The sequence below is a fragment of the Dendrobates tinctorius genome, unplaced genomic scaffold (genome assembly GCF_039654945.1).
Source record: "Dendrobates tinctorius isolate UK_male_01 unplaced genomic scaffold, ASM3965494v1 ptg000045l, whole genome shotgun sequence".
Taxonomy (NCBI): domain Eukaryota; kingdom Metazoa; phylum Chordata; class Amphibia; order Anura; family Dendrobatidae; genus Dendrobates; species Dendrobates tinctorius.
In genome coordinates this window covers 18,440,001-18,465,387 of record NW_027361713.1, presented here as the reverse complement: position 1 = coordinate 18,465,387, position 25,387 = coordinate 18,440,001, and the positions used below count along the sequence as shown (strand labels likewise).

The 25,387-nt window shown below is 45.2% G+C and overlaps 1 protein-coding gene across 1 annotated transcript in view; it reads right to left on the bottom strand.

The window, feature by feature from the left end:
• SNRPC (small nuclear ribonucleoprotein polypeptide C) overlaps window positions 1–25,387 on the bottom strand; it is a 154,936-nt gene that overhangs the window by 43,565 nt on the left and 85,984 nt on the right. The window contains exons 3-5 of the mRNA XM_073575635.1: window positions 24,063–24,171; window positions 22,845–22,931; window positions 22,640–22,744 (exon numbers count right to left, since the gene is read on the bottom strand). Of these exons, the coding sequence (XP_073431736.1) occupies window positions 22,640–22,744; window positions 22,845–22,931; window positions 24,063–24,171 (301 nt within the window). The remainder of the gene's footprint in view (window positions 1–22,639; window positions 22,745–22,844; window positions 22,932–24,062; window positions 24,172–25,387) is intronic.

The following is a 25,387-nucleotide window of genomic DNA, read 5'->3' as shown; positions in this document are numbered from 1 at the left end:
ATTGGCTGGAATTGAGATCAGACGCCATATTGCGCTTGGAGAGCACCTGATGTGCCCAAATAGTGGAAACCCCTCAATTCTAACTCCAACCCTAACCCCAACACACCCCTAACCCTAATGGGAAAATGGAAATAAATACTTTTTTTAATTTTATTATTTTTCCCTAACTAAGGGGTTGATAAAGGGGGGTTTGATTTACTATATATGGCGGGTTTTTATGTTTGGCAGCTGTCATACACTAAAAGACGCTTTTTATTGTAAAAATAGTTTTTGCATCACCACATTTTGAGAGCTATAATTTTTCCGTATTTTGATCCACCGAGTCATGTGAGGTCTTATTTTTAGTGGGACGAGTTGACGTTTTTTTTGGTACCATTTTCGGGCATGTGACATTTTTTGATCGCTTTTTATTCCGATTTTTTTGGACGCAGAACAAAAACCAGCATTTCAAGAATTTCTTTTGGGGGGTGCGTTTACACCGTTCGGTAAAATTGATAAGGCGGTTTTATTCTTCGCGTCAGTACGGTTACAGCGATAGCTTAGTTATGTCTTTTATGTTTGGGATCTTTTATGCAATGAAAACAATTTAAAAAAAAAAAAAATTATTTTTGCATCGCTTTATTCTGCGAGCTGTAACTTTTTTATTTTTTCGCTGTATGGCGGCTCGTTTCTTGCGGGACAAGATGATGTTTTCAGCGGTACCATGGTTATTTATATACGTCTTTTTGATCGCGCGTTATTGCACTTTTTGTTCGGCGGTATGATAAAGCTTTATTTTTTTGCTTCGTTTATTTTTATATTTTAAGGGGTTCAATAAAGGGGTTAACTAATGGGATAGTTTTATAGGGCGGGTCGTTACGGACGCGGCGATACTAAATGTGTGTACTTTTATTTATTTTTTTTTTTACTTCTAAAAAATGAATTAGATAATATTTTTTTTTTCAATTTATATAGCGATTTTTTTGTAAATTATTTTTACACTTTTTTTTTTAACTTTATTACAATGTCCCAGTGGGGACATAACTGTCATAAGACAGATCGCTGATCTGTCACATCACAGATCACTGTGACAGATCAGCAATCTGTCACAGGCACTGCAGAAGGCTTCCTCGTGCCTGCACTTTGCAGGCACTGAGGAAGCCGACTCCCTGCAGGCCCCCGCCGCCATTTTGGATCCTGGGACCTGCAGGGAAGGAGACCCCCGCAGCAGCGCTGCACATTGCCCTGCTGCGGGGGTCACAGGGAAGCACGAAGGGAGCCCCCTCCCTGACGATGCTTCCCTAAACCCCTGGTACACTGCGATCGTGTTTGATCGCAGTGTGCAAGGGGTTAACGTGTCGGGGGATGGTCCGTGACCGCCCCTGACACACAGTGCCGGGTGTCAGCTGTGATAAACAGCTGACACCCGGCCGCAATTAGCGGCGCTCACGTACTGATCGCTATGACGTACTATCCCGTCCATGGGCATAGGGGCCCCAGTCCCATGGACGGGATAGTACGTCAGATGACAGAGAGGGGTTAAAGTTGCAGAGCAATTCAAGTATCTGGGGATATGGATTTCTGTGCCGATTACAGACTATTTGCATAGAAATCTGACTCCTATTCTAGGGGTTCTTAAGGCAAAGGTTGGGACTTAGATTAAACTGCATTTGTCGATGGTGGGCCGGGTCAATTTCATTAAAATGATTCTGATGCCTAAGGTGTTGTATGTCCTTCACAATGTACCTAATTTGGATACCTCCTGGGAAATTTAAACAGTAACTCTTTATTTAGAAGTTTGGTGTGGGGGAAACAGTATCCTCGTATCAAGTTGGAGACACTTCAACGGCCGAAGGAGGAAGATGGGGATTTAGCTTTGCCTAACCCGGAAATATATTTTCTTGCGGCCCAGTGCCAGCATCTAAGGGACTGGGCGTATGAGGTGACCTCCAGCAGGATACAGCGTCTAATAAAGGGGGTGACGAAAAGATGTCCTGTGCTCCCTGGGGGCACTTGGGAAAACTTACCCAACATTATTTCTGTTACATAAACTGTGGGGGAGGATTAAACAAATTTTTGGGGTCACTTGCCTAACTAGGTTTTCTCTGTTATGGTATAACAATCTACCGGAGTTTATGGCGTTGGGATGTCTGCCGGAATGGCAGGCTAGGGGATACGTTATGTCTTCCAGATACTGGATCAGCACGAGCTGAAGCCCTTTTCTCAGCTGCGACGTTTGGTCTTACGGCTTACGGGGGATTTCAATATGCACTAATGAATCATGCGCATAGAGCTCAGAACAGGGGTGACTGCCTCAATATCCAGGGAGACCTAGCGTTGGATTATGTATGTGGGGATAGGACTACGAGGGGGGTCATCTCCTCCTTGTATAGAGACTTATTACATACTTATCTTCTTGGGTTTCCGATCAATGTGAGGGCTAAGTGGGAGAGAGAGTTGGGTCGCTTAGAGGATGAAACATGGGAGTCTGTTCTGGAGTGGATACTCAAATTGTCATTGAGTGAACCATATAGGTTGTTTCAGCTTTGTATTTTACATAGTGTATAATTCTCCGGAGGTTATGTATAGGGCCTGATTACGATCTAACTCTGAATGCCCTCGGTGTAAGAATGAAAATGCTGGAATATTTCATATGTTGTGGACTAGGGATGAGCGAGCATAATCGTGGGTATTTGGTACTCGGCAAGCGAGTATTTCACTACTCGCCTCGCACTACTCGGATCTCCCGCCCAGCATTTGCCAATCACAGTAATGCCGCAGCCTTCTTGGTTGTGGATGGCATTACTATGATTGGCTGGCCGCCCAGTGTCATAGGCTATGAGTCATTATAGCCTGGTTCTACCTAAACCAGTGATGGCGAACCTTTCTGAGACAGAGTGCCCAAACGGCAACCTAAAACCCAATTATTTATGACGAAGTGCCAACACGTGAAAAATGCCCCATCATGATCCCCATCATGCAGAAATATGCCCCATCATGATCCCCTTCATGCAGAAATATGCCCCATCATGATCCCCTTCATGCAGAAATATGAGAGCGCTGAGAGGGCTCTGCGTGCCAGAGGGCATGCGTGCCATAGGTTCACCATCACTGATCTAAGCCCTGCCGCCGCCATTTTCTCCACATTGCATGCAGAACACAGCTAGTGTAGGGAGAGTGTGAGCAGCTGCTAGGGAGAGTTGTGTTTTTTGGTGCAAATCATCCAGAAATCCTCTGTAAAACCCAAAAGCATAAGGTCAGGGACTGAGTAGTGACAGTTTTCCCAGCTATTTTTGGGGTCTCATTTACCACTGCAGGGCAGTATTTTTCTTCTGTTGCGGTGCTGTGTTCACAGCGAATAGGATGCATGCACGGTACACTGCACAACTGACACGCAGCCAGCACCGCTGTCTTGCGTGGTGACTGGCGTGTGTAATCTTGCCTTAAACCTCAGGGCAATTTTTTTGTGCTGTTGCGGTGCTGTGTTCACAGCGAATAGGACGAACGCACGGTACAACACAACTGACACACAACCAGCACCACTGTCTTGCGTGGTGACTGGGGTGTGTAATCTCGCCTTAAACCTCAAGGCAATATTTTTGTGCTGCTGCGGTGCTGTTTGTAAAACACAAAGCAGTACTAGGCTGTAGTGCTACCTTCCACAAAGAACTAACTGCTCCTTGTTCCCCAATATCTGCATCTAGGTTCATGGTGAAATTTCCCAGTCTGGAACATAAACGGGTCTGGAAGCCAGAAGAACAAGAGCAGATACTGTCTTGGATGGCTGATAAGGCCTCAACGAAATGTTCTAGCAGCACCCAATCGTCCATGACAAAACAGTCTACTGTCCATACAGATAACGCTGGGTCATCCTATTCTCAACCTGTTCCTAGTTCATCACCTGGTCAGAAGTCACAGGAAACATCTGACCCCAACCTTGGCCACTCTGAGGATCTGTTTGATCCATTTCCTTTCGTTGCCTCTAGCTTCTCACCACGCGACATTGAAGAGGAACGTGAGGGGGTATCGTCTGTTGATGATTGCCAAATATTTGAAACCCCACGGCCAGAAGAAAGCCACTTTCATCCACGTGATATACTGGGCGAAGAGGTGGAGGCTGATGGTGATGACACACAGTTGCCATCTGGCCAATTGCCAATATCAACACGGAAGGAGGATGACATGGACGATGAGGTGGTCGATGATGAGACCACCGATCCAACCTGGACCGTTGGCACGCATAGCCAGCACAGCAGCACAGAGGAAGAAGGTGAATACGTAGCACCAACAAAGGCACCAAGGGCTACTGGTTTGAGCAGAGTGCGAAGCGTGTCAACTGTTGCCAAAAGCAATCCCTCTGTGCCCCAAGTCAAGGCAAGGGTGCGTTCAGCCGCTGTCTGGAAATTTTTTTCCAATAGCCCTTCTGAACCAAATGTCGTCATCTGTAGCATCTGCCATATGAAGCTGAGCAGAGGCTAGGGCAAAGGCAACCAAAGCATCACCAGTATGCGGAAACATATGGCAGCCAAGCACCCTAGTTGGTGGGCTGAACAGGGTACCAAATCAGTGTATGCGACAAACCACTGCCATGTCGCCTGTGATACGTCCTTTCCAATCTGCTAGGCAGGAAGCAAGTGATCATCATACCTCTTGCTCACAAGCTGCGGTTGCACAGACACAGGCCACAACAAGCTCATCCACATGTTTGTCCCAGGAAAGAGTACAATTGTCCGTGCCCCAGATGTATGAAAGGAGGTGTAAACACCAAGCCACGCACCCATAAGCACAAATACTGAACGCGCACATTGCCAAGTTGCTAGCCGTGGAGGTGTTGCCGTTCAGGCTTGTGGGGACACAGTCTTTCCGTGATCTTTTGGCTGTGGCTGCTCCACGATACTCTGTTCCCAGTCCGGCACAATATTTCCCGGTGTGCAGTCCCCGCGTTACACCAGCACATCTTAAACAATCTAAAGCGTGCTCTCACCAACACCGTAAATGGGAAGGTCCATCTTACAACAGACACGTGGACAAGTACTTGTGGCCAGGGACGATACATTCTCTGTCACGGCACACTGGCTCAACCTGGTGGAGGGTGGGACAAAGTTTCAAACTGGACCATCATCACATATCGTACCCACGCCACGAATAGCGGGCCCAACCTCAATCAGGGTTTCCGCCTCATCATATACGTCCAGTCTCCCCTCTTCCTCATTCTCCTCATCATCCTATGCTGAATTACCCTCCACATCACTTCCAAGTTGGGATCTGTGCAGCAGCGCATCGGCAAAGAGGCAACAGGCTCTGCTGAAACTGATCTGCTTCGGTGAAACACCACACACTGCAGCAGAGCTGTGGCAATGACTAAAACAACAGACCGATAAGCGGCTCTCCCCACCGCACCTCCAACATGGTCTGGTTGTCTGCAACAATGGGCATAACCTGGTGGTGGCTTTAAAGCTCGGGAAGCTGGTACACGTACAATGCATGGCTCACGTGCTGAACCTAGTAGTGCAGAAATTTAGAAAAACATACCGACTTGCCGTACCTACTTGACAAGGTGTGCCATATTTGCGCCCATTTCCGCCATTCCTCAACCACTGTTGCCGGTCTTGCAGCGCTTCAAAAGCCATTTAATTTGCCAAACCACCAACCCATTTGCGACCTGTCCACACGGTGGAACTCAACATATCATATGTTGGCAAGGATAAGTGAGCAGCAGAGGGCACTTGCTGAATACCAGCTTAAACATGCTCCTCACACTGAGACTCAGTCAAGACACAACTGTCGAGTGGGTGTGGATCGCTGATATTTGTGAGGTGCTTGATAACTGAGTACTGCACCAAGCTTGTGAGCGGTGATCAGGCTATTATCAGCGTAACCATCCCCTATGCCAGTGATGGCGAACCTATGGCACGCGTGCCAGAGAGGGCACTCCGAGCACTCTCAGCTGGCATGCGGCCTCGCCTCACTGATCCGGAGCTGCAGCTTCCTGGCTGCCTCTCGCACAGTGAGCAGCGCGGCCGCGGAGCTGAATGATGATGTCATCCAGCCGCGCCTCTCAATGTGTGAGAGGAAGTGAGAGCCGAGGAAGCTGCCGATGTGCAGAGAGGTGAGTGTGGCCGCTGTGGTGTGTGGGTGTGTGTGTGTTTGTCAATGATGTGGAGAGGGCCGGTGATGTGGAGAGGGCCAGTGATGGGGGTTATGTGGAGAGGGCCAATGATGAGAGTGATGGGGAGAGGGCCAGTGAAGTGGAGAGGGCCAGTGAAGTGGAGAGGGCCAGTGAAGGGGAGAGGGCCAGTGAAGGGGAGAGGGCCAGTGAAGGGGAGAGGGCCAGTGAAGGGGAGAGGGCCAGTGAAGGGGAGAGGGCCAGTGAAGGGGGTGATGTGGAGAGGGCCAGTGATTGGGGTGATGTGGAGAGGTCCAATGATGGGAGTGATGGGGAGAGGGCCAGTGATGGGGAAAGGGCCAATGATGGGGGTGATGGGGAGAGGGCCAATGATGGGAGTGATGGGGAGAGGGCCAATGATGGGAGTAATGGGGAGAGGGCCAATGATGGGAGTAATGGGGAGAGGGCCAGCGATGGGGAGAGGGCCAATGATGAGAGTGATGGGGAGAGGGCCAGTGATGAGTGATGGGGAGAGGGACAATGATGGGGTGATGGGGAGAAGGAAATGATGGAGGTGGTGGAATGGGCAAATTCTACATGAAGGGGATCATGATGGGGCATATTTCTACATGAAGGGGATCATGATGGGACATATTTCTGCATGAAGGGGATCATGATGGGGCATATTTCTGCATGAAGAGGATCATGATGGGACATATTTCTGCATGAAGAGGATCATGATGGGGCATTTCTACATGAAGGGGATCATGATGGGGCATATTTTTACATGAAGGGGATCATGTTGGGACATATTTCTGCATGAAGGGGATCATGATGGGGCATATTTCTGCATGAAGGGGATCATGATGGGGCATTTTTAAATGAAGGGGATCATGATGGGGCATACTTCTATATGATGGGGATCATGATGGGGCATTTGGCACGTGTTGGCACTTCGTCATAAATAATTGGGTTTTAGGATGCAGTTTGGGCACTCGATCTCAGAAAGGTTCGCCATCACTGCCCTATACTATGTCTGCTGAAAAAAAATCGCTGCAGAATCAAAAAATGGAATCTTTGCATGCCCAGCAGCTGGGTATGGAGCAAGATTTCACAATGGGTGATCCTACTCAGCGCAGCCAATATCATCAGGTAAGATTGGGGGACGAAGAAGATGATGAAAATGAGGAGGGAGAGGACACCTCATGCTACAGAGGGGAATCCCAACCCCAGCTTCATGTCTGTCCAGCATGGGTGGGTTTGAGAGGAGGAGGTGGAGGAGGAGAGTCAGTGTGAGGAGAGGATGGGTGTTGTTCCTCCTTCTGGGGTCACAGAACATTTGCCTCTTTGCAGCTTGGCACACATGGCACACTTCATATCTGACTGTCTGTGCCAAGACCCTCACATAATCCACATTTTCAATAGCAACCTATACTAGTTGTCCACCTTTCTAGACCCACAGTACAAGGACAAATTTCCTTTGCTACTGTTGCAGTCACCAAGGGGTTTCACAATGGAATCCTTCAAGAAGGCTGTGGTCGAGCATTTGATGGAACAGCACCCTCAGGCACCACTGCTAGCAGAGGTACCAGCTCTGTGCAACAGCATGCATTAATGGGGAGAGATACGCCACGCAGGTCCAAAAGAGGTGGTGGTAAAATGTCCACAAACTGGGCCATCTTCAATAAACCGACTCATCACCAAGGACTAGCTGGAACAGTAACAATGTCAAGGAGGGAGAAGTTGAACAAGATGGTCAACAACTATCTAAGTGACCACACCTGCGTCCTTCCTTACGCTTCTGTTCCGTTTAATTACTGGGTATCCAAGCAGCATAGTTGGCCAGACCTCTTCTTATACGCCTTGGAGGTGCTGGCCTGCCCCGCTGCTAGTGTGATGTCAGAGCGTGTTTTCAGTGCCGCTGGGGCAATCATCACAGATACACGCACACGGTTGACTACAGAGAATGCAGACAGGCTAAATCTGATAAAATTTAACAAGGACTGGATTTTGCAACAGTATTTAAAGGGGACCTGTCACCCTTTTTTTCGAATATGAGCTGCCGGCACCGACATCAGGGGCTTATCTACAGCATTCTGTAATGCTGTAAGATAAGCCCCCGATGTAACCTGAATGATAAGAAAAAAAAAAGAATTAGATTATACTCACCCCGGCGTTCGGTCTGGCACCTCCCATCTTCATACGATGCCGTCCTCTTTCCTTCCTGTCGTGGCTCCTGTGCAGGAGCACTGCTCTGACCTGTTGAGGGCAGAGCAGAGTCCTGCAGTGAGCAGGCTCCGGGAGAGGTCCGGCGCCTGCGCACTGCAGTATTCTGCTCTGCCCTCAACAGGGCAGAGCAGTGTGCCTGCGCCGACAGGAAGGAAAGAAGAGGATGGCATCGTATGAAGATGGGAGGCGCCGGATCGCAACACCCATCGGACCAAGACTGGACCCCCCAGTGAGTATAATCTAAGGGGCCCGTTACACATTGCGATATCACTAGCAATATCGCTGTAACGTCACCGATTTTGTGACGTTGCAGCGATAGTGCTAGCGATATCACTACATGTGATACTTACCTCCGACCCGCTCCCCCGCTGCTCATCGCTGGTCGCGCGAGAACGTCCTGGACCATTTCTCGTCGGGCGCTTCCTGTGGCGACGCGTGGACGCGGGCGGGAGGACGTCAGGATCGCCGCCTCTGACAGGTAAGTAGCGACCCCCGACCCCTGCTATGTCGCTGGTGAGATCTGCCTGTGTGGCAGCTCACTAGCGACCACTTAGCGATGCACCAGCGATCCATATCGCTGTCGGGATTGCTGGTGCGTCGCTAAGTGTAACGGTACCCTAACTCATTTTTCTTCTCTTTCAGGTTACATCGGGGCCTTATCTACAGTATTACAGAATGCTGTAGATAAGCTCCTGATGTCGGTGCCGGCAGCTCATTCGAAAAAAGGTGTGACAGATTCTCTTGAAGCTCTTCAGTTGACAGTATCCCAACCTAAAGTCACCCAAAACGTTAATTTTTTTTAAAATTGGTGAATAGTCACATCCATCCCTTCCCATACAAGCCCCTTTTCTTCTTCTTACACGTTTTCAAATCCTGCTTCTGCCACATGTACCTCATGGTCAATAAGCTAAAAACAAATTTCCTTTAATCTTTCCCATCGGAGGCACTTGTGATGAGATTGAGACCCTTCTTCCTTCATCAACCATGGTATCATGCCCCTTAGGCTAATTTTTGGAGACACTATGGCTATGCCTGGACACTGGGCACTGCAACTATTATGCTAGTAGTCCTAGTTTCATCATAATGGTTTGGCCCTTCAGCAACTATGATACAGCCCCTTGGGCTAAATTTTGGGGACACTATGGCTATGCCTGGACAATGGGCCCTTCAGACAACACTATGTCTATGCCTACACATTGGGCAGTGGAACAACAAGGACAGTAGTCCAAGCTTTATTATTGTGAATCCCTTGTGATGATGATGGGTGGCTTCTTCCTGCGTTAACGATCACACAGCCCCTAGGGCAGATCGCTCTCATTACACCATTTACACACTTAGCTGTCAGAAGATCGCCTCCATCATCACTCGGTCATATGGCACTTCTGATATATCACTGGCACTGCGTAAGTGGCGTACGAGTCCCGCTCTGCCGGCAAAAAACCACAGGACTTCAAATAGTGTTTTTACATTCTAGTGAAGCAGTGGTGTAAAACCACTTGTGCAGCCCCTGTCCAGGTGCCCCCATGTTATATACATTTGTTTACAGCATACATTTTTTTTTTTCTCTTTCTTTTTTTTTTTAACATTTACACACTTTTTAGCCTTTTCCTCAGCCCCTAGACTGCATTGTAGGGTCCAGCAGACAATTCCTCACATTTTCCATTGACTCATTGGACTCGCTAATCGTACTGAATACCCGAGTATTACGGTATACTCAGTACGAGTATAGCGAGCCCGAATACTTCAGTACTCGCTCATCCCTATTGTGGACGTGTCCAAGATTGGCTGCTTTCTGGTTGGTGGTCCTGAGTCGGGTAGAAGGGGATTATTAATTTGTGGTCCCAAGCAGGACTGTGGAGTCGGAGTCGTGGAGTCGGTGCTCATTTTGGTGGAGTCGGAATAAAATGGACTGATTCCGACTCCTAAAATATATAATAAATTGGGTACAGTAGTTCAATGCAGAATGTGCTGAATATTTTTTCATAGGAATTTGGGAAAGTTATGAAATGTCCTATAAATGGCTGTTCTATTCCTGATCTAAGGCTACATTTACACACAGCATTTTTGCTGCGCTTTCTGAGGATACGTTTTTCAGTTGCAAAAGCAGATCAGCTTTTTAAAAAACTGCATCACCTGAAAGGTTTTTGAGCTCATAGATGTTTTCAATAGCAAAAGCAGATTAGAAAAACGCCACACAAACTGATATGCTCATTCAGCCCAAAAACGGATCCTCACAAAACAATGTGTCTGAAAGTCATATCTTGAAACCCATTGACTTTGCTGGGATGCCCAGAGTCACTGCATTTTACTGCAAAAAACGGATCCGCAAAAACGCTGTGTGTGAATCATGGCTGTAGTCAGCAAGGGGCAGCTGCCCTCCCCTAGAAGCAGGGGCACGCACCTATCAAAACTCACTTGTATGCTGCAGTTTTGACAGTTTTGACAGTTTTGACTGTACGGGAGTCCTGCATCGGCTCCAGACTGCAGGGGGCAATCTCCCCTCCTCTGTCCTGTCTTCTGCAGTCTTCACCAGAGGGAGGGGTGCCTGCCCTGCACAGAATCCGATTCCTGGGCCCTGAGCTGGAGAAAGTTGTGCACAAGCTGCAGCTGGCAATAAGAGATAGTCTGCAAGAGGGACATGCTGGAAATCTGATTGGAAAAGTGAGGAAATGGGTTATTGCCGCCAGAACCCCTAAAACTGATTCCATCTTGAAGAGACGTGCTGGGAAATGGGCAATTGTTGATCAAGCCACTCGGTGGGGCAGCACTTATTTAATGATTGAGTGATTGCTTGAACTAAAACCGTTTCTTATAGATATGGCGAACCCTCAGGTAACCCTAAATGAAGGTCAATGGACACAGGTGGCTGAATTGAAGGAATTGCTTAAGCACCCATTTACCGTGACTAAAAAATTACAAGCTGAGGATTTAACTCCTGGCATTTTCATAAGGGAGTGGAAGAACTTGCTATTTTGCCTGTCCCAAAGAGGAGGTTTAATCGCAGATGGCATTCCTGCTTCAATGAAATGGAGAGAGAGACAGCTATTGTAAAACAAAATTTTTCTGGCAGCTGTTTATGTGGACCCAAGTCATCATATACTGCTTGATGATCAACAGCTTACTAAAGGAAAAGAAGCTCTGACTGAGGTAGCAGTTAGGATGAGTAGCCTACAGGAGAACTGCCAGGCGCAAGAGGACTTGGATCCTGACAGTGCTACTGCTGCCATATCTTCATCCTCATCAGATGAGGAGTTTGACTTTGACAAGTATTTGGATGACATGGAGCAGGCAAAGCGTTGCCGCAAGGAAAAAGATTTCACTCAGTCTCCTATAACAAGCAGATTGACCATATTTCAGCATAATGTTTCACTTGCTCTCAAAGAAATAGAAAAATTCAACCGTTCATCAAAACTGATTGTGCATGAGGTAATTCCTTTATACCCGCAAATTGTTAGAGATGTTGCCCATGTGGTTACGGCTTTGCCTCCAACCCTAGTGTAGAGAGGTTGTTCTCTGGCTTTAAAATTATTAGGTCAGATTTGAGGTCATCTATGAAGGAGGATCTGATGAAGGCAATTCTATTTCTTAGAACAAATTCATGGACGCACAAATGTTACTTAGTATGTCTTTGTTGAAAACTGTTTTTTTGCCAATTACATAGTTCATTACATAGTGAGATATATATTTATATATATATATGTGTGTATGTAATCGATATTACATAGTGTATTACATATTTACAATTAGTTTTTTGTGTTCTAAAGTTGTATTTCAATAAATATATATTATGTTCTATCTAAATATCTTGATTATTGTATCATAAAAATGATTAAATGTTTGATGTTCACATTGTACTACAATAAATTTTTCACTTAAATATAAGCAATATGTGGGAGTCGGAGTCGTGGAGTCGGTGTAAGGTAAATTGAGGAGTCGGAGTCGCAGGTTTGGCTTACCGACTCCACAGCACTGGTCCCAAGGGTGGTTTGCTTGCTGGGGTATGTGGAGGAGATAAAAGTGGATAACACCCTGAAGGTAGCAATTGCTAGACTATTATATATGGCTCGGAAGGTGATATACTTTACTTTTTTTTTTTCTTACTCTGCTCATGCTCACATTTGCCATCACCGTTTTTGCTCCACTAATCTTCACTCTCCTTCGCTATCCCCAAACCTCTGCACCCTCGAACCAACTATCTCCCTTTCTCTCTTACCCCCCCACCTCGCTTTATCTGCAGACATACTCCTTAACCTCAGACCTCGCCTACTAAAATACAATACAAGACCATCACTCTCCTTAACCCACCTGCTTTGCCTTTCTCTGCTTCTTCTCACTGCTGGTGACATATCCCCCAATCCTGGCCCCCCCTGCCTCATACATCCCACTAATCCTCACCCCTATCTTTCTCACACTAAGAGAAACTACCACAATCCCTCACACTTAAAACCTGTGCCACTGACCCCCTCCCTCCCGCACCCTCTTTCTGGAGCACTTTGGAATGCTCGCTCCATCTGCAACAAGCTCCACATGATCCATGACCTCTTTACCTCCCACTACCTTTCCTTCCAGGCCCTCACTGAGACATGGCTGACACCCCCTGGCACGGCCTCCCCGAGTTATGGCAGCCTCCACTTTAACCACACTCCTCGCCCTGGCAACAGACAAGGTGGAGGAGTGGGTTTCCTCCTTTCTAAAAACTGCTTCTTCAGCCCTATCCAACCCCCACCCTCCCTTATCCTCCCTTCTTTCGAGGTTCACTCTGTACGTATTTACTCTCCCTCTAATCTCCAAATGGCTGTCATATACCGACCACCGGGCTCAGCCACTGCCTTCATCGACCAATTCTCCACCTGGCTCCTCCACTTTCTCTCTGCTGACATCCCCACCATCATCATGGGGGACTTGAACATCCCCATTGACACCCACCAGCCAGCAGAGTCCAAACTCCTGTCACTTACCTCATCCTTTGGACTTACTCAGTGATCCTCCACAGCCACCCACACAAATGGACATACATTAGACCTCATCTTCACCCGCCTATATTCCCTATCTAATCTCACAACCTCTCCCTTCCCCCATCTGACCACCATCTACTCACCTTCTCATTCTTGTCCTTCTCACCTGCCCCCCATGTCCAGCCACTAGCACATCCTCGCAGAAACCTCGCACACCTAGACATCCACAGACTCTCAAGACTTTCTTCTACCTCTGTCCTCCGTATCTTCACTCCACAACACGGACAGTGCCACCGCTTTCTACAACGCCATCCTCACATCCGCCATAGACTCAGTCACTCCTCTTATGCATGGCAAAGTGCGACAAACCCATAGGCAACCCTGGCACAAGAACCTCACCAAAAAAATTCAACAAGCATCCAGGGTTGCGGAGCGGCGTTGGAAGAAAACACGCCTGCCAGACGACTTCACTGCTTTCAAACAAGCTACATTTGCCTTTAAATCAGCCCTCACCTCTGCTAAACAGAACTATTTCACAAACCTTGTATCTTCATTATCCCACAACCCAAAACAACTGTTCAGCACATTCAACTCTCTTCTCCGCCCACCACTGCCACCCTCCAACTCCCCTCATCTCTGCTGAGGACTTTGCCACCTGCTTCAAAAACAAGATTGACCAAACAAGGCAAGCCTTTACAGTTCCACCACCCCAACCACTCCACATACCAGACCTCTGCCCTTCCCTAACAAGCTCCCTCTCCAACATCACTGAAGGAGAGCTTACTTATCTCCTTTCCAAATCACGCCTCACCACATGTGCACTTGACCTCATCCCTTCCCACCTGCTCCCCAACCTCACTAACATGATCATTCCAGCCCTAAGCCATCTCTTCAACCTATCCCTAACTTCTGGTACCTTCCCCTTTGCCTTCAAACATGCCACCATAACACCCAGCCTCAAAAAAAATCAAACCTTGACCCAACTGCTATGCCCAGATGTCGCCCCATATCTCTGCTCCCGTTTGCTTCCAAACTCCTTGAACAGCATGTCCATGCTCAACTTTCCTCCCACCTCTCATCTAACTCCCTCCTTGACATCCTGCAATCTGGCTTCCGCCCCCACCACTCCACTGAAACTTCCCTGACCAAAATTAATAATGACTTACTCACAGCCAAAGCTAACAGACAGTTCTCCATCCTCCTCCTTCTTCTTGACCTGTCCTGTGCCTTTGATACAGTTGATCACTGACTACTGCTACACATTCTTTCTTCCCTTGGCATCAAAGACCTTGTCCTGTCCTGGATTTCCTCATACCTTTCTGACCGCACATTCAGCGTTTCCCACTCCCACACTACCTCCTCATCCCGCCCCATCTCTGTTAGAGTCTCCCAAGGCTTTGTCCTGGGGCCCCAACTTTTTTCCAACTATACTCTTGGCCTAGAACAACTCAAAGTCCCATGGCTTCCAGTACCACCGGTATGCAGATTACACTCAGATCTACCTCTCTGGCCCAGATGTCACCTCTCTGGTGTCCAGAATCCTGAAGTGTCTATCAGCCATATCCTCCTTTTTCACCTCTCGCTTCCTAAAACTCTACGTAGACAAAACTGAAATCATTATCTTTCCTCCATCTCACGTATCTTCCCTACCCGATCTATCTATTATGGTAAACGGCATCACGCTCTCTCCCGCACCTGAAATTCGCTGCCTCTGAGTAACTCTTGACTCTGCCCTGTCCTTCAAACCAACGTCCAATCTCTTGCCACCTCCTGTCGCCTCCAGCTCAAAAATATTTCCAGAATCCGTCCCATCCTCAGTCCTCAATCTACTAAAACTCTTGTACATGCTCTTATCTCCCGCCTTGACTACTGCAACACTCTCCTCTGTGGCCTCCCTGCTAACTCTCTTGCACCACTCAAGTCTGTCCTCAATTCTGCTGCCCGACTAATCCACCTCTCTCCTCCCCTGTCTCCCCCCTCTGCAAATCCCTACATTGGCTCCCAATTCCGCAACGAATCCAGTTCAATCTTCTAACACTGACCTACAAAGCCATCCACAACCTTTCCCCTCCCTATATCTCTGAACTAATCTCCCAATATCTTCTCAAGACGTCCTACTCTCCTCCACACTTATTCGTTCCTCACACAACCGCCTCCAAGATTACTCCCGAGTATCCCCTATCCTCTGGAATGCCATGCCTCAACCCATCCGATTATCCACCACCCTCGGATCCTTCAAACGGAACCTGAAAACCTATCTTTTCAGGATAGCTTATAGCCTGCAATGAACATTCTGCCACCTCACCACCGCCTGAGCTTCCGCCTCATCACCACCAGAGCTGCTGCACCCCCGACCTTCTGTCTCTTCCCCACTATCCCGTAGAATGTAAGTCTGCAAGGACAGGGTCCCCTCCCCTCTGTACCAGTCTGTCATTTTAAATTTGTTTACTGTTAACGATATCTATAACTTTGTATGTAACCCCCCTTCTCATGTACAGCACCATGGAATTAATGGCGCTATATAAATAAATAATAATAATAATAAATAGCAAGGAATTGGATAAAGATCCACCTTCGAGAGGAGAATACCTTAAATATGTGAAGCATGTCATTAACCTGGAGAAGGGGGTCTACAAGAAAAGGGAAAAACTGGCGATGTATGATAACCTAATTCCTGCCATGGCGTCCACAGTTTAAGAGGCGGATAGGTGGGGGGAACTGTCTCGGGGATATCTATATGTGGGAATGCTTGTTTACACTGCTATCTTAGGTGTAATTGTATGATACAATTCTATATATTTGTACAGGTCATGTTGTTGGGATAATGTGAGCTGTCTAAAGAGGGGGTGGGCCTGTGTTATGTTGGGGTTTGATTTATGAAAACCAGAAAAAGCTTATATCTCTGTAACACGTATATTGTTGTGTTCTTCTTAATAAAAATCTATTTGAGTTAAAATATATAAAAAAGTGTGTTTTTGTTGTGTGTTTATTTACAATGCTATTATAGGATTAGTAATTAGGCGTCTTATACATGCTTCTCCATTACTAAGCAGTGGGCTTGAAGTTATTGAACAACCCACAAATATGGACCCCACTTGCCACCAACACAGGGCAAGTGTGAAAAGTCTAATAGATGTGCCTTTAATGGGCAAATGCGGGCTGCTAGTTTTAGGCTGGGGGGGGGGGGGAAACCATGGCTGCTTATCAGCCAGAGAATACCATCCCTCAGCTATCTGATGTAGCTTGGCTGGTTGTCAAAAATGAAGGAAACTCCACACCGCTTTTTTAAAATTACCAAAAAAAAAAAAAAAGTGTGTACACCCCTCTGTTATTGATAACCAACCTTGCCAACAATGACAGCTGAGGGTTGCAGCCCCCAGCTGTAAGTTTTGGTTGGCTGGTTATAAACTGGTTATCTAAACTGCAGGTGTCGGCTGATGAATACTCCCATCAGCCACCGCCTGCTGCTCTCTCTGCTAGTAGTGGAAGCAGGCGTAGGCTGATGATTGTAACAGTCCTATAAGCCAACACCAGAGACTGCAGGTAAGCTTTTGACCTGTGATCATAGCTGCCGGCTCACGTTATCATTTGACAGCGTGTGAACCGCGACTGACCGGCAGTAACGATCTTAACAGCGATCAGAGGCAGTGTTCAACATACTGTCATGCAAATGACAGCGTGAGAAACACCTGGTGCCGAACCCAAACAGTGACACGGACATCCTAGTGAAGTCAGTATTCAAGGTCTGTGCCCGAACAGTAGGTGTTCGCTATGGACCCCTAACTTTAATGTTTGGGTCCGCCCATCTCTATTTATGACTTGCTTTCTTTTTGCCACTCTTCTATAAATGCCAGATTTGTGGAGTAATCGACTAAAAGTTGTCCTGTGGGCAGATTCTCCCACCTAAGCTGTGGATCTCTGCAGCTCATCCAGCGTGACCATGGGTCTCTTGGCTGCTTCTCTAATTAGTGCTTTACTTGCTTGGAATGTCAATTTTGCAGATATGCCACACTGGTTCTGTTTTTGGACGATGGATTGAAATGTGCTCTGTGAAATGTTCAGAGCTTGGATTAGTTTTTTTTATATAACCTAACTCTGTCTTACTCTTCTCCACAACTTTATCCCTGTCCTTTCTAATGTGTTCCTTGGTTTTTATAATGTTGTTTGATCACTAATGTTGTCAAACATGTGAGGCCTTCACAGAACAGTTCTAGTTATACTGAGGCTAAATTAAACAGACTCAATTTACTAATTATGTTACTTAGAGGCAATTTGTCACTCAAGATTTTAATCAGGGGGCATCAGACTACAGGGGACTGAATGAAAATCCATATCACAATTTTAAGATGTATATTATTTTAAAATATTTAGAAAACCATGTATCATTTCATTTACACTTCACAAATACTTGTTACTTTGTGTTCGTATATCTCAAAATCTTAATAAAATAAATTTAAGTTTGTGTGTGTAACGTGTGGAAAGTTCAAAGGGTATGATTACTTTTTCAAAGAGATTACCACATATACTCGAGTATAAGCAGACCTTAATATAAGCCGACGCACCTAATTTTACCACAAAATCCTGGGAAAACGTATTGACTTCAGTATAAGCCTGGTATACATTGTCCCCTCATTACCATCCTAGTATGCATGGCCCCTTCATCCCCATCCTGGTTTCCATGGCCCGTTTAGCTTATGAATCTATCCAGCCTGTTTTACTCTTTGTTAAATGTGTGCGAATTTAAAATCATTTTCGTAAATGGTAATTTTTTTTATTTTATTTTTGTATATATGTTCTAGCTATCATCCATGAGAATAACTTTCTGATGAAGGTCCATACTAAGGACCGAAAACGTTCAAGTTAATTGTTGTCTGAATGTACACAATAAAGGAACTGTCAAATTGCTCTATTTTGAGTGCCAAATTTATTTAAGTTATATATCAGTCGGTTGGATACCGTACTTGGACACCTAACACTCGCTATCTGAGTGCCGTGTACTCTTTATTCTTGTTTTACTCTTTTTGTTACTAATGCATTGTCATTCAGACTCATGCCTTAGGCCTGTTTCACACTTCAGTTTGTTGACGTCAGTCAAAATATGCCGTTTTGCAAAAAAAAAAAAAAAAAAAAAAAAGGGATCCGCAATTTTTTTTTAGCGGATCCGTTTTTTCCCCCATTGACTTGCATTAGCTGCGGATTTTGACGGATGGTCATCTGTTGCATCCGTTTTTTGACGGATCCGTCATAATTTTAGCGTCCGCTGTCTGGAGTGGACGGACAATGAAACTTTTTTTTGAGTGCGTTAAAATAGCGGATAGCAACGGATCCGTTGCTGTCCGCCATGTGTTATAATTGACGCCTATGGGCGAACGATCCGTTTACACCCGTTAATTGACGGAATCCGCCTTTTTATACCGAGCATGCCCGGAAGAATTTTCGTTCATGAATTTTAACCCCAAAACCAGGTCTGGCAGCAAAAAACTCACTCTCTCTCTCTCTCCGTTTCCAGAGTCCTATTGCTTTAAATTTCAGTCATTGGTGGCTAAAACGGATCCGGTACATCCGTTTTTGGGAAAACAGAAACGGATCCATTTTTTTCATCCTAGGCGGATTTCAACTGACATCAAAAAACTGAAATGTGAAACAGGCCTTAGCTGGGTTACAGACTAAACAGCATATTTGTCAATATTGCTACATTTGACACATTGTACAGTCTATATCACTTGCTTTGCACAATATTACTTCTAATACTTTCTGATTCTATTGTTATGTCAATGTTTTTCACTGTTTATATCATTACCACACATTATTGCCAGGGAGAGTAATCCCTTTCCTTGGCTGTGTGGTTGTCAAACTATGCATATGTATGTTATGTCAAATGCTGGATAGCTATACCACATAGTTGGCACCTATTTCCCTGCAGTAATTGATACTATGCACTTTAATCACTAGTATCTGGGATGACATTATATATGCCCCACTATGCTAGGCTCTCACCAGAATTGTTGCCATTGATATAGGGTCAGGTTGTCTACTTACACAATGGATTACTTAAGCAATGTTAATCAATGACATTCCTGAAGTGTTGTGCACATGACCCAGAAATTTCCGTCCTTACTTTTTTTCTGCGCGGAAATGCTCCAAAAACACAATGGATTACTTAAGCAATGTTAATCAATGACATTCCTGAAGTGTTGTGCACATGATCCAGAAATTTCCGTCCTTACTTGCAGCGTTATATTTTCTGCAGCATGTCAATTCTATTTGCAGATCTGCACAGTTTATGCACCCACTGACTTCCATTTAATCAGTCAAATCCACAGCAAAAACGCAGGTGTAAAAAGGTTTGCGTATTTGCTGCAGATTTGCAGCCAAAAACGCTGCGATTTGTAGAAGGGAAATGATGTCAGAAGGAGGAAGTGTGTGCTGTTGGAAAATGTGCGTGTGTGTGGGTGGAGAATGTGTGCGTGTGTGGGAAGAGAATGTGTGTGTCAAGAGAATGTGTGTGCGCGTGCGGGCAGAGAAAGTGCATGTCCGTGTGTATCTGTGGGCTGAGTTCATCAGCTGATGAGCTCCGATGGTCTCACTTACGGCACCGCTGAGTTGGAAAGTTGTCACGCAGTGGTGCCATGAGAGCACCGAAGCTGATGAACTCTGGTAAACTCTCACGGCAGCGCAGTGATACACTGCAGAAGCGATCACCTCCTGTCAGTGTATTGCTGGAGGTTGGGGAAGAGCGGTCGCATCTCTCGAGGTGAGTGTTCTACACGCGAGATCGTTGTGGGACACTTGGTATTAAATGGACTACGTCGGACAGGATAGTATTATATGTTGGTTAATCAATTTAATTTTTTTTCGTGCAGGAAACGAGGGCGTCGGGGATTAGGCGTTCAGTAATTATGGTAAATTTAGATTCAATAAAGGAGGTCTGTGTGATTATTTCAAACAAAGGACTTTATTCTGTCCGTGTCTTTATTTACCATGTACCTATAGGATTAGTAATGGATAGGTGTCCATTACTAAGATGTGGGCTTGATGTCACCTGACAATACAAAAGTGACATCAACGCCACAAATATTGCCCCACCTGCCACCGCTACAGGGCAAGTGGGAAGAGCGAAGCTAAGTGCCAGAATCGGCGCATCTATAAGATGTGCCTTTTCTGGGGCAGCTGAGGGCTGATGTTTTTAGCCTGGGAGGAAAGCCAATATCCATGGCACCGTCCCAGGCTATTAATATCAGCCCACAGCTGTCTGCCTAGCCTTTGCTGGTTCGATTTTACAGGGGGACCCCATGTCAATTTTTTTCTGGGGTTCCCCTGTAAATTAGCCAGTAAAAGCTAAGTAAACAGCTGTGGGCCGATATTAATAGCCTGGGAACCTTTATGACTATTGGCTCCTTCCCAGATTAACATCAGCCCTCAGCTTTCCGTCTGCTGGTTATTAAAAATATGTGGGAGCCCACGCAATTTTTATTATTTTTTGAAAAATAAACAAATATTGCATTTCACACAGATTTCTGACAGTTGCTTTTCTGTTAAAGCATATGTAGGTTAGCTATGTTAATGCTCCTGCATAGGCTGGTGTGTGTGCGCATGTGCATCTTTAGTTACAGTAATATTAATGATGGTATCTGGCTGAAGAGGTTGAACAAGGAAATCAAATCACAATTTTTTTTTTAAATAATATATCTCTATTTAGCTCTATAGATTTACAAAAATGCATGAAAATCTGCATCAAAATCACGTGCAATTTCCACAGCCTTTTCTGCCAAGAGATGCAGAAACTGCGCAGACATTTCCCCAAGCAAATCCGCAACGTGCGCACATAGCCTTAGTGTATCTCTTTCGCCTCTTTTGCTATGCTGGTTTGCATGGTACCCTTATTCCTATTTTGGTATGCATGGCCCCCACCAGAAAAACATAAAATATAAACCATTCTACTTACTTTCCTGTGCTCCCTCACAGCGTCTTGATCCGATGCCACCAGCTGATTTATGCTTGTAAGAAACGCATGGCAGGAACATCATACACTGCTTACAAGTAGAGGACAGCTGCCAGAATACTCACTACTCTCCACGCAGGGACTTTTTAGGTGGAGGGCATTGAGTATTCATTGCTCTTTAGTAGCGGGCACAGTAGAGGCAGCCACGGTCTTTCACGTGTGCCCACTACTAAAGGGAATGACTATTCACTGTTCTCCACGTCCATGGGAATGGAGGGCAGTGAATACTCATTCCCTTAAGCAGCTGGCACACGTGATCGTGCCAGCGCAGTGAATATTCATTTCTCTTTTGCAGCGGGCAAAGGCTTTAGGTGCAGCAGCCGGCTCCTGCCTCATGTGCCCCGCCGCTGCCCTTCCATCTTGTGAGACCCTGACTCGAATATAAGCAGAGGGGGGCCTTTTCAGTATTAAAAATGTGCTGAAAAGCTCGGGCTATACTAGAGTATATACACAATATATATTATACTAAGTCAATGGCCCCAATTCATTAAGACTGTGCACGCCAGTCTTAAATGAATTTGGTGCTTCAGCGCTGCTTCCATTAAGAGATGAATGCCTCAATGAAATCGGCATATCTTACATGTGAGATGCGCCACTACCAGAAAGGTGACTCCAGTCAAAGTTTGAAGTATATTTCTGGTATAATTTATGCCATAAAAGTCGTGTGAGTTTTGATGAATTTGCCAGGCTTCACGACTGCCAAGCACTGACCATAATGACAGAGCTGGCAGAAACTAGTGCAATTTTTTGTGTTTTTTCCAAAGCTTTCAGACATTTTAAGATGTTTTAAGCTGGAAAAGTGTCATACACATTGATGAACCGGGCCCAATAGGTTTTGAAGTAATGCATTGTCACACTATCAATGGAACTACAGAACCACCACCTAAGTAGTAAAAGACATTTGGAGTTAAAAGCTATATACTCAGTGAAAAAGTGTCCATATTTTATCAACTGCGGGAAGAATACGGCATAAAATGGTTATGTGGCTCAAGAAGAATAATAATAACTTCTTACCTTCTATATACAAAATAAATATATGGTGTATATATATATATATATATATATATATATATATATATATATATTTTTTTTTACTTTTTTACAATTCCAAGTGCATGCTACAACATGGTTTAAAGGTACCCCAAAATCACCATTTATAGGTTAGCTGAAATACAGATGACTGCAAACGAACCTATAATGAATTATGGGGTGATATTTAATGTACCTACGGTCTTGCACCTTATTTGTCATTTACAGCCCCGTTTTCCAGTTTTGATGCATTTGTTTTGATATAGAGGGGCATCGACTTTCAATGCAATCTGATTAGGATATGTTTTGGCAGTGGGTGAAGAAAACTTATCAGCGTACCATGTCCTACTGGCATCATTCCTGGTGGAGGAGGTCCCATCATTGGCATCATTGGGGGAACTGCCATTGGAGGTGCAGGCATCATACCAGGACGAGGAGGACCACCTACAATAGAAAAGTAAAAATATCAGCCATTCAATATATCTGGAACCACACACAACATGGTGCCACATAATTTAAGCAGCAGCACAAAAAATGTACTTACCTAAGCTAGGTGGTGGAGGAATCATGGTACTTCCAGCAGGTGGAGCAAATGGAGTGGGTGGTATCTTGCCTTGCTGGAAAGCAGCAGCTGTAATTACATTAAGTGCATTACAACATATAATCTGGTAAAGTATAAAGTATTTGTTGTGGGGGACAAAGCATTGACAAAAAATGTTAAAAAAAAATCAAGTGAAGAGATTATTGTTATGCTGTAGGATAATTTACCTGAGGTTAAGGTTAAAAGGAGTTGGTCACTGCTACACAATCCCTTCTTAAACACTAAAAGTGTATGAAGCACTTTAACCCCTTTACAACATAACATAATTGTATGTCATGATTGAGAAAGGCTTACTGCAAATTGACGAACAATTACGTAATAGCGAACCCTGCCATGCGCTGCTTACAAGCATAAAGCAGCTGCTGGAATCGGACCAAGACGCTGCAAGGGAGTGCAGGAAGGTGTATTGTTTTTTTTTTAATGTTTTTTTTGATGTGGCCAATCATTCAAAGATAAGGATGGAGCCATGCATGCAAGGATAGGGATGGAGCCATGCATGCAAGGATAGGGATGGAGCCATGCATGCAAGGATAGGGATGGAGCCATGCATGCAAGGATAGGGATGCATCCATGCATACAAGGATAGAAATGGAGCCATGCATACAAGGATAGGAATGGAGCCATGCATACAAGGATAGGAATGGAGCCATGCATACAAGGATAGGGATGGAGCCATGCATACAAGGATAGGGATGGAGCCATGCATGCAAGGATAGGGATGGAGCCATGCATGCAAGGATAGGGATGGAGCCATGCATGCAAGGATAGGGATGGAGCCATGCATGCAAGTATAGGGATGGAGCCATGCATACATGGAGCTGTGGCATGATTAGAAATCCGTGTCCCTGTATGGTCAGACACAGTCATTACACAGTACATAGCAGTGGCACATTTATATGGTTATCTCAGCACAGGAACATTTTATTGAAACACATCCAATTGTGGAAATTATTATTCAAAGATCTATTGACTAAAATAAACTTTGTGGGAAAACCCCTTTAATCATGCATATAATCTAGAAATCCATCCCCCCTCACAGATTCTGTTCTTAGCTTAGAACATTCTCGTTCCCATATGCAAATTCTGAATTCTGCTAGAGTAGTAGGAAAGATTGTGCAAATATCAAAAAGTTAAACTTCTGTCTCATATAAAGCTACTTACTGGTTTTATCAATTAAACTCTGAGCTTGCTCTTCCATCCATTTCTGATAGTAATCCTTCACATTTTCCTTGTGCTTTCTTCCACTGCAATGGGTCTTGCGAACTGATGGCTAGAGGAACACAATAACACAAAATAAAATTTGTGCGGCTCTAAGTGAGCTTGCATACATTTCCTTCGGTATCCTCCCACACACCAAAGACATACTGATGGGGAACTTTTTGTCAGCCCCGATGATGATGCCTGTAAAGCGCTGTAGAATATGAAAGCGCTATATAAATAAGCATAATACATAAACTACGGTAATCAATTACTAACAGATGCCACCAACGCAAACAGTCATTATACCCATCCCACCGTACATGATGGATGCAGGAGCATGTCTGCAGAAGCAGCGATCAAAACAGAGTTATGGTCAAGACTTAACCCCTTAACAACCACTGATACGCCTTTTAATAGTCACAGATAAAGGGCCTTATTCCTCAGCACTTTTTTTTAATGTCGCTGTGAAATAAGAGTATAGCACCCTCCAGCATCAGAAAATCTTCAGGGTCTCGGTTACTAGGAGCAGTTGAGACAATGGAGTACATGGTCAGGGTCTTTACGGTCCCCTGTCACGTGATGGCCTTTATTCACCAATTAACTGCAATCACAAAGTCAGATTTGCAATTTATTTCTCTCTCCTCTGATATAATCTAGCATATGAAAGAAGAGAGAAATGGGGTCTGTGACGTACCTGTGGGTTCAAAATGCTCACTATACCCCCTGGATAATATCCTTGAGGGGGTGTGGTTTCCAAAATGGGATCATTTGTGGGTGGGTGAGGGGGCTTCCACTGTTTAGGCACTTCAGTGGCTCTCCAAACGTGACATTGTGTCTGCTCTCGATTCCAGACAATTTTACATTCAAAAAGTCAAGTTTGGCTCCTTCCATCCAAAGACCTGCCATGCGCCCAACCATGCGCCCAACCAGTGGTTGTCCCCCACATACGGGGCATCGCCGTACTCGGGAGAAATTGCACAACAAATTGTGAGGTCCATTTTCTCTTATTACCCTTGTGAAAATAAATTTTGGGCCTAAAGTAATTTTTTTGTGAAAAAAAGTAAAATGTTCATTTTCTTCCTTCAGCTCTCGTGAAGTAACAGAAAGGTTAATAAAATTCTTGTATGTGGTTTTGAGCACCTTCACAGGTGCAGATTTTAGAATGGATATTTTTTGGGATAATGGCCTCTCAAAGTCAGTTCAAATGTGAGGTGGTGCCTTAAAAAATGGCTTAGCAAATTTTGTTGGAAAAATGAGAAATCGCTGGTCATCTTTTAACCCTTATA